We start from the raw sequence: 9358 nt of genomic DNA on the forward strand, positions 1-9358 counted from the left end.
TGTCAAAAGCCCGCTGCTGGGCGTGTCCCCATGTCCAGGCATTTCTCTCCCTCAGAAGATCTCGCAGTGGCTGTGTCTTCGCTGCTAACTGCGGTATGTACTTCCCAAGGTGATTTACCATGCCAAGGAAACGTCTCACGCCGCTGACGTCTCTTGGCTCCTCCATGGCAGTCACAGCTTTAACTTTGTTTGGGTCTGCTCGAACCCCCTCAGAGTCAATGATTTGGCCTAGGAATTTCACTGAGTCTCTGGAGAACTCACATTTTTCTGCCTTCAATGTGACTCCATTTTCCTCAAGTCTTTTCAGCACCTTCAACAGGCGGTCATCATGGCTTTCCTGTGTCTCTCCATACACAAGTACGTCATCCATCTGACATACCACACCCTCCAAGCCCTCAAGCATGAAGGACATCCTGCGCTGAAAGTGTTCTGGTGCGGATGAAATGCCAAAACACAGACGGTTATAACAGTACCGCCCGAACGGTGTAATAAACGTGGTCAGCAGCCTTGAGTCTTCGGAGAGGGAGATCTGCCAAAATCCAGAATTGGCATCCATCTTTGAAAAGACCTTGGCTCCCTCTAACTGACCTAAGGTGTGTTCCACCGAGGGTAGCATGTGTTTTTCTCTCTGCACAGACTGGTTCAGCCTCGTCAGGTCTGCACATATGCGGACCTCGTTGTTCGCCTTCGGGACTGGAACCATACCTGCACACCAGTCAGTAGGCTGTTCGACTCGGGAAATGACCCCTAGGTCTTCCATGCGTTTCAACTCTTTTTTGACTTTGGGCATGAGTGGTAGTGGTATGCGTTTCGGTGTTGAGAGGGAGTATGGCTTTGCATCTGGTTTGAGCTCAATTTTGTATTCCCCCTCCATTCTTCCCAGGCCGCTGAACAACTGTGGGAACTGTTCAATAACCGTTTTTGGGCAGAAAGTGGCGTCAATTCTGGCTACAAGTCCCAGTGCTACACTTGCTGTGCGGCCCAGTAATCCTGACTTCAATCCAGACACAACATGCACATCTTGCAGGCTACTGTTGTTCTGGCGGCTACCTGTCAGTGTGGCAGTGAATTTCCCCTTAACTGAGAGACGGTTCATACCTGCCCCATATAACACCTTGTCAGCCCTCTGTAATGGTGGAAAGGCTTTGTGTGCTGTATACTCTGCTTCTGGGATAACTGTGACATCTGCTCCAGTGTCTATTTTCAGCTGTACGCTATGCTCATTGATCTTTACTTCTGTTATCCATTCATTTTCTGAGTTATCTGAATTGACTAAGCCCAGATATGCTGTGGCCCCTTCATATTCTGCATCGTCAGGCACTGTTTCTATTTTACTCACTGCTCTGCCCTTGCACACCCTTGCGAAGTGCCCTCTCTTGTGACAGTTGTTGCATTTTTCATCACGGGCCGGGCATTGTTGTTTGCTATGGGCAGGTGTTCTGCCGCATCGGTAGCACGCATTGCTCTCAGTTGCAAACTGTTGCTTTTGAGGAATGGATCTGTTCTTAAACTGCATGCGCGGTCTGTCCTGGTTTGACGGGTATGATTTCTGGTGGAATTTGAGACTGTCTATGTTTGCACCAGTTTCAGCTTTGAAGTTCGCTTTCATGAGCTCTTGTTGTTTTTTTACAAGCTCGCTTTGACGAGCCCGCGTCATTGCTCTTTCTAGCGTTAGCTCAGCGTCAATCTGAAGTTGCTCTGATAGCTTTTTGTCACGTAGCCCCACAACGAGTCTGTCTCGTATCATCTCGTCGTGTAAGGCGCCATAGCCACACTGTTCTGCCAAACAGTAAAGTGCAGTGATAAAACTATCTACTGTCTCGCCGCTTTCTTGTTGTCTTTGGTTGAACTTTGCACGCTCGAATATCACATTCCTTCTCACTACGAAGTGTCGTTCGAGTCGGTCGATTACCACATCAAAATCTTCCTCCTCTTCCTCTGTTAGAGCTAGGGACGTTATGACATCCTCGATGTCCTCTCCCATAGTATAAATCAAGGTGTTTACCTGCTTCTCCTGCGGCTGTTCATCGAGCCGTGATGCTAGCCTGTATCTTTCAAACCTTTTCCTCCACTTTGGCCATTCCTCTGGCTTCGTGACATCGAATTTCGGTGGCGGGGGGATCTGTAGCCGCTCCATGCTCGCTCCTCTCCTCCACCGCTAGCTAGTTGGTTCCCCTCAGGTTAGCTCTTCTAGCTCGCACGCCGCTCCCGCACTGCTTCACAAACTGCGTTTTCCTTTCAGAGTCGACCGGATTGACACAGTTCTTCGCCGACCCACTTCTGTCACCATGTTATGTTACTTGATGTAGAATAGTGGTAAGTGGAACAGAAGGAGACTACACATTAAATAGGTTGACTCGGAGCTTTACTCAAGCGTGTTCGGTTCTCAGTACAGGTGAACATTCTACTAACCTCCAGGGGGCAGTAACGACTATCCTATCAGTTACTTCATAACACAACAGACAGACGAGGATTGGCCTTCCCAAGACTTCGGACCGGCAGGTAAAAAAATCATGTTACAAATATATTCCATTAGTTAGGCTGTAGTGTTGTTACTCGTGGTGAGTGACCAACATTAAGCCTACACATATCCGTTTCAAGTTACCGTTAGTTTAGGAATTAATAGCAAGCTATACGCTATTAAAAACAGGCTATGCTGGCGATGTTTTAGTGTTCGTTTAGTCTTTTAGTCCGTTTAGTACTTTTCCGAGTATTATATGGAGTAGAATGACTTTGGTTTAGTCACTTTAGAGCTGTCATGGGCAAATAGGCATACATTTTTTCTACACGTTTGTAACAGGCTGTTGTTTATTTAGAATGTCAGGGAAGAAACAGAAGAGCCTTCTTTCCTTCTGGCAGAGAAGACTTTGGCTGAGTCAATAGTTAATGAGAGAGAAGAGGAGAGAACGGAAGAAGAAGAAGTAGTAGAAGAAGAAAGAGTAGAGGTGCCTGAAGCAGAAGGTGGAGTGCCAGAAGAGGGGGCAGGTGATGATGATGATGGTGCTGAGGTCAGGGTGGCTATGAAAAGGTCTCTAGCTGGGGCTGCCACTTATAGATGTTCATTTAAAAATGAATGGACAGTGAAATGGCCATTTATAACAGTAGGCACCACCAGCTCGTACTATTGGTGCTCTCTCTGCAGGCAAGAGAATTCTTGTTGCCATCAAGGCGTAGCAGATGTGCAGCGGCACATTAAAAGCAAAGCGCACATATCAAAAGAACAGGCACTGCAGTCCACTAGCAGAATTGGACAATTTTATACTCCAGTTGCTGTTGGTGGCATGACAACGCAGGAGTCCAAGGTATGGTCCTGGTCAGAAAGTTTTCTTTCCCATCATGTCTGATTATAAAAAAACCCTATATATTATATTATACTGTATATTTAAAATAATTGTGAATAATTACCATTATTTTCTGTTTAAGACAAGGAGAGCTGAAGTGAAAGTGGCTGTGGCCATGGTGCAGCACAATGTGCCATTTGCCGTCACAGACCATTTGAGTCCTTTGTTGAAGAATTGTTTTATTGACTCCCCCACTGCACAACAATACAAGTGTGCCAGCACTAAAACAACCTGCATTATAAATGAAGCTGTGGCACCACACTTCAAGGAGGAGCTGGTCAACAACATGAAAAGCAATCCATTCACGCTTATTACAGACGGCTCCAATGACACAGGTGTTATATTGACAGCCAATTGAGATCTTTTTACAGTACACATTTTTACATGTCAGGGGTAGGCTTATGTAATTTGTCTAATGCAATGTTTAAACTTATAGGACGTGAGAAAATGAACCCCCTTACTGTCCGGGTCTTTGATGGCCAGACTGTTGTGCACAGATTCCTGGATATGTGCACAACAAGTGGGCAGCGCTGTGGTACTGCGGAGGCCATATTTCAGCAGATAAATGCTGCCCTTGGCAAAAATAACATCCCTTGGAGCAACTGTGTTGCTTTGTCTATTGATAATGCCCCAGTAAACACAGGGGCCAGGAATTCCATTGCCTCCAGGATACTGGCAGAGAATCCCAGTGTATATATCCATGGGTGTCCATGCCATATCGTGCACAATACAGCAAAACATGCTGGGCAGGGTTTCATGGAAGTAAGTTTGGATTCTTTTAGTAACCTTTTCAAACAATAGAATTGCTCAAACATATGACATGCAGGGAAATAAAAGTTGTCTGTCCCTTCCTCTGTGTGTGTGTGTGTGTGTGTGTGTGCGCGCGCATATGTGTGCATGCATGCATGTTAAACTGTTACAATGTTGGAAGTGCAAATGTGCCAAATTGTGCCAGGAATGGATTGTGTGGGGGTAACAGAACTGTGTGCAAAAGAATATGAACTACAGTAGACATTAATGGACATTTATCTAAATTAGGTGTCTGGATTTGACCCCGAAGACCTGGCTTTTGATGTGGGGCACTGGTTTCGAGGCAGCACCAACCGCAAAGGCTACCTCACAGGTTGGTGATTTTATCACTAAAATAGTGTGTAAGTGGAATGCAATAACTTTCATCACACTGAAATAATAACAACAATCACATTACAGAATTCTGTGACTTGCATCAGTCAGAGTATATGGAGATCTTGTCGCACATCTCCATCCGTTGGCTGAGCCTGGAGCGGTGCTTGACTCGTATTCTGCAGCAGTCTAAGCCACTGTGCAGCTATTTCCAGTCAGCCAGTAAGTTGTATCAGTGACGTGCAGTGAGGGGTATGGTAGGGTAGGCAGCAAATATAGAAAATAAATATTTTTTGTGTATTTTTTTGTGCGGGGTCTGGGGGTCCTCCCCCAGAAAAAAATTTATTTCTTAGATGCAATTTCCTGCATTTTAACCAAATCTGGAGAGTCAATATCAGCTAAAAACTTTTATAAAAGACTAAAAACTTTGAACAAATAGTACCCCATTTCATATCTTATGCCACAACCTTGGATAGGCAACTAGGCCTTTTCACCTAGTATACTGATAATGTCTTTAATGTGCAACAAATTATGTTTCTCTAAATACTGTAAATATAAAGTAGGCTAGGCCTATAAGATAATATGCCATCAGTGCATAGCCACCACAGCTCTAATACAAGTAACTAAATAAGTAAATAGGCTACACTATTAGACATTTGGACATTGTCAGTAGACCTTACATCCGCAATAAGTGAAAATGCATAATTTCAATTTGTTGAAAAGGCCAGCTAGACTTTTTTTTTTTTTTTGTCAAATTGCCAAATTGGTAGCTCAAGGACCCATAGCCTACTCTGTACACTCTGCCTACATTTTACAATAATTTAGAAAGCTACAACATCACAGCATTTTGGGGGGAAAGCTTTAACTTTTGGCTTTAGCAGTTGACTTCGCTCCTCTTCTGTTTATTCTGTTGCAAATGCCAGGATGTTTCACATGGAGGATGCAGGGTGGCAGTGTAGCCTACTTTGTTTAGAAGATAAAATGTCTAGTTCACCAAAGTGAATCACACCATAGCATGTGAGGGGAAACGATTTACATTTAGCAATAAACCAACCTAGGTAACAGCTCCTGCTTCATTGACGCATTTTGTGCTGCTAATCAAACACTCAGACAAGAAGGAAAGTTGGCAAGGGGGCGGGTTGCTTGCGAACTCAACAAACATGAGCGGTGCATTCAGACAGTAAATACTGGTAGGCCTCCATCGAGTAAACCAACGAAAACACTTCTGAGACTCATTCTTGTGCGTGATTGTATTCTCAAACACTTCAGCAACGGTTGTGCACGGTGTTTCAAATCAAGTCAATTTCTGAGTGAGGTGAGCAGAGCACCCATCCCAGTCACTCGAGCGAGCCCAACGTTGATCTCGTACACCGCGCACTTCAAAAGAACACAGCTGCATGTCAACTTGCTAACAGGCTCCACACACCTCACGCATCGCGTATTAAGTCATCATCATAATAAATTAGGAAAATGAAGTCATGTCGTACGCTCAAAAAACAATCTCGCGTCCATAATAGCACACACACAGTCTATTCGTGTCCACAGCACAACCAATCTTCAATGTCAACACCTCCCTGGCCCATCAACAAAAGGCACCACGACAAACTTGAGCATGTTCATGTTAAAATTTGGCTACCCACAGCTTAATAATTAGATGAATCTTACCTTAAAGCAGAATCACGAGTATGTTTTCCATGCAAGTTAGTTCCATTAAAAGCCCGGGGTGGTTGACATGATGAAGATATTTTGTCCCAGTGTGTTCAAACTACTTGAAGCTGCTACCCATCTGATGTTGAATATTTCCACAATGCAGCGATTGCAAACGGCTCAGCTATTGCCTGTCATCTGAACCATCTTTCTTGCTACTTCTCTGATTTTTTTTTGTAATAAAGGCAAAACGCCAAAGACTGCCATGTTTTCTGTACGGCTAGAGTTTGAACAAGCCGTACCTTGCTAGCTGTTGTTGCTATCATACTTTAAGCAGGAAGGCTTCCTGAATTGTAACAATTTTTCATGTTGGCAGCTGTGATTGGCTCACATACTCCCGCCACAGTCTAAAGGCTCTGCTTTTAGTCCCATTGACAAGCTATGTGACAACTTAATATGCATGCGCAAACTTCTACATTGACAGCAATGAAGGCAGGCTAGGCAGAGGAAAAGCGAGCCTTACCGGGCTGCCTGGCTGGCATTCGAAAGCTCTGCTTTCACAGGCTACCAGCAGCCTGTCTCTGCTACCAGCCGGGACTGCGCGTTGCCACGGCAACCTGCCCAAGCCTGAGCGCTTTGCTTCGTGCGATTACTTAGGTTTTTTATCGTTGTCCTGCGTATACTGTACTTTAAACAGCTCATAATTTATGCTGAATCAATGTTATTGTTGTGTATGTGAACTCTGAAGAATATTTTTTAAAACACGTGTTAGTTTTTATTTTTAAGACATTTATCCCAGGGTAGGCACTGCCTACCCTGCCTACCCTGACCGCACGTCTCTGAGTTGCATGCTTTACTGATATGAATGCAAGGTGTCAAGATCGTCAAGTGAATGAATAATATGTACAATTGTGTTTTTTGTCTTTTCAGATGAGAAACAGCCACGATTCACCAGGCTTGCAGGTGCCTTCTCTGACCCAATGACAGAGGTATACCTCCTGTTCTATCAGGCAACATTGCCGACCTTCACCTCCCTGAACCTCCTTCTTCAGAGGGACAAGCCATCCATCTTTCTTCTCTATGAAGAGGTAAAGTAGGGGTGTAGCTCTTTTGATACCATCAGTTTTTCAACTAAGGTCACTAACATCTGTATTTTTTGTTCCCTTCTTTGTAAGTGACACAAAGCTATTCATCTCCACTAGTGTTGTTATGCCCATTTTCTCACTTTGGATAAAACAGTTTGCTAAATGTTATGTCATGAATTGTAACGTTGTAGATGACCAGGTTCATCCGCAAGTTGTGCGGAAGGTTCTTGCAAGTCCAGGCATTGCAGGGCACAGCTGTGGAGGACATCAATTACAACGATCCATCCAACCAACTGTCTGGTAATGCTCTGCAAGTTTCTCCTCATACTTATACACTGTATAGTTTTGACTGTGAGGCTGTCACCGATGTGAAAGCATAAATACTTTATAATACTGATATTGACTATTCTATACTGTTACAGTATGTGTCTGCCTGTCCCTCTGTGTGCCTCCACTGTTTTTCACATGCTATTTTGTTGCTTAGTAATTTCATGTATTGTTAGTTTTATCGTACAGTTTATTTATGTGTACACTTTATGAAACAGGTTTAACTCTCATAATGCGCTGTAAAATATCAATAAAGGCCTTCTATTCTATTCTATTCTATTCTATTCATATCTCTAATAGGACAAAAGCTGAATGTTGGCTTCACAACCAGGACAACCCTCAACCGGCTCCTGGAGGCAGGCGATATCACCCCACAGCAGATGGAGAGGTTCCACCAGGCTGTACTGGCATTTCTGATTGGTGCAGTAGAGTATGCCATGGCAAAGCTGCCGTTCAAGGAAAGTCTGCTGAAACATGCCAGATTTGTTGACTTTCAGCAGAGAGTGGACTGCGATGTCAGTGATGTGGCTTACTTTGTGGAAAGGTAAAAGTTAAATTTTTCAAATCTGTTGCAAAGTTTAATAACATTTTTTGAAAAACCAAAGCCTTTTATTTCTCCTGGTTAAGTATGCATTGTATTATTTAGGTTTCCCAAACTGCTTCCATTTGGAGCACCAGAGGAGCAAGACAGGCTGGCAGAGGAGTTCCAGGAATACCAACTAATGGAGGTCCCGGACTCCCAGCAGGAGGTCGAAGCTTTCTGGGATGACCTGTCCTCCCTCAAGAATAGGGTAAGAAATACCAAGCATACACAAACTGTCATGAGCAACTTAAGTTTAAAAATATATAGGAGGGTAATTACAGTTCCTTTGGTTTTTTTCCAAAGGTGACTGGAACGCCCAGATTTGCAAGACTGACTGCAGCAGCTAAGCTGGTATTAATACTACCACACTCAAACGCGGATGCAGAGAGGGTCTTCTCCATGGTAGGGTTAAACAAAACCAAAACCAGGAATTCCTTGGCTCTGGACGGAACCCTCTCAGCTATAATGACCGTGACAGTGGCTAGCATTGAGCCCAATTGTTTCAAATGGGAGCCCCCAGTGTCAGTCATTAAGGCATCGAAATCGGCTACTCACAAATACAACACCCAACATCGCTCATAAACACACACACACACACACACACACACACACTAGGGCTTGACACTGACACCTACCAACTGGCCAAATACTGGTAAAACTTGGCTGTGGCTGTTTATAATTTCAGTGTCACTTTCCAATATGGCAGGTTACTTATTCTAATGTATGACATATCAAAATAACCTTTGACATTTTGTTTATTAAAAAAAAGAAAGAATTCACTTCTTTGTCCGTGTGTTCATATATCTGTATGTCGTGCAGTATTTCACTGGAAATGTAATAATTAACTAGAAATGCACTCAGAGAGTGCAAACCTCCGCCAAGGAAGCTGAATTTGGTTGTAATATTTGTGACATGTCGTGGTGTAATCCATGCATGCCTAGACTATTTATAGGCTAGGCCTACAGTGTTCAGAGAAGTGAACATTCAATTTTAACCAAATTATGTGTCTCTTTTATTAGTTAAGGCTTGTGTCACCTCACCTGGTTACAGGGCCGGTTTTTAGCATAGGCCGGCTAGGCGGTCGCCTAGAGCGCAATGTGAAGAAGGGGCGCCGAAATGGTGCTCTCCTATGCGTAATTTTGCGATATGAAGTTTTTTTATGAAGTCGCAATCAACAAAGAGTGGCGAAAGCGCTCCTCACGGCAAGCGCCCCTCAGCCAATAGTAATATCGCTTCCAACTGTCTCTGGGAAG

The 9358-nt window shown here is 43.9% G+C and overlaps 1 protein-coding gene across 1 annotated transcript; it reads left to right on the forward strand.

The window, feature by feature from the left end:
• The first annotated feature begins 2906 nt into the window (after positions 1-2906).
• Positions 2907-8706, forward strand: LOC134448481 (uncharacterized). Its single transcript, XM_063198149.1, has 8 exons — positions 2907-4103; positions 4380-4464; positions 4551-4685; positions 7041-7198; positions 7387-7495; positions 7823-8066; positions 8169-8313; positions 8409-8706. The coding sequence occupies exons 1-8, from the start codon at positions 3726-3728 to the stop codon at positions 8685-8687; spliced, it is 1533 nt and encodes a 510-aa protein (XP_063054219.1). The 5' UTR covers positions 2907-3725; the 3' UTR covers positions 8688-8706.
• The last annotated feature ends 652 nt before the right edge of the window (positions 8707-9358 follow it).

This window comes from Engraulis encrasicolus, chromosome 5 (genome assembly GCF_034702125.1).
Source record: "Engraulis encrasicolus isolate BLACKSEA-1 chromosome 5, IST_EnEncr_1.0, whole genome shotgun sequence".
NCBI classification, from domain to species: domain Eukaryota; kingdom Metazoa; phylum Chordata; class Actinopteri; order Clupeiformes; family Engraulidae; genus Engraulis; species Engraulis encrasicolus.

What these genes read in the sequence shown, in the direction of transcription:
- LOC134448481 (XM_063198149.1), top strand. Translation starts at nt 3,726, where the DNA reads ATGTCAGGGGTAGGCTTATGTAATTTGTCTAATGCAATGTTTAAACTT. An exon ending in CTGGGCAGGGTTTCATGGAA is followed by an intron (nt 4,104 to 4,379) that starts GTAAGTTTGGAT and finishes TATCTAAATTAG; the next exon opens with GTGTCTGGATTTGACCCCGA. An exon ending in TGTCCTCCCTCAAGAATAGG is followed by an intron (nt 8,314 to 8,408) that starts GTAAGAAATACC and finishes TTTTTTCCAAAG; the next exon opens with GTGACTGGAACGCCCAGATT.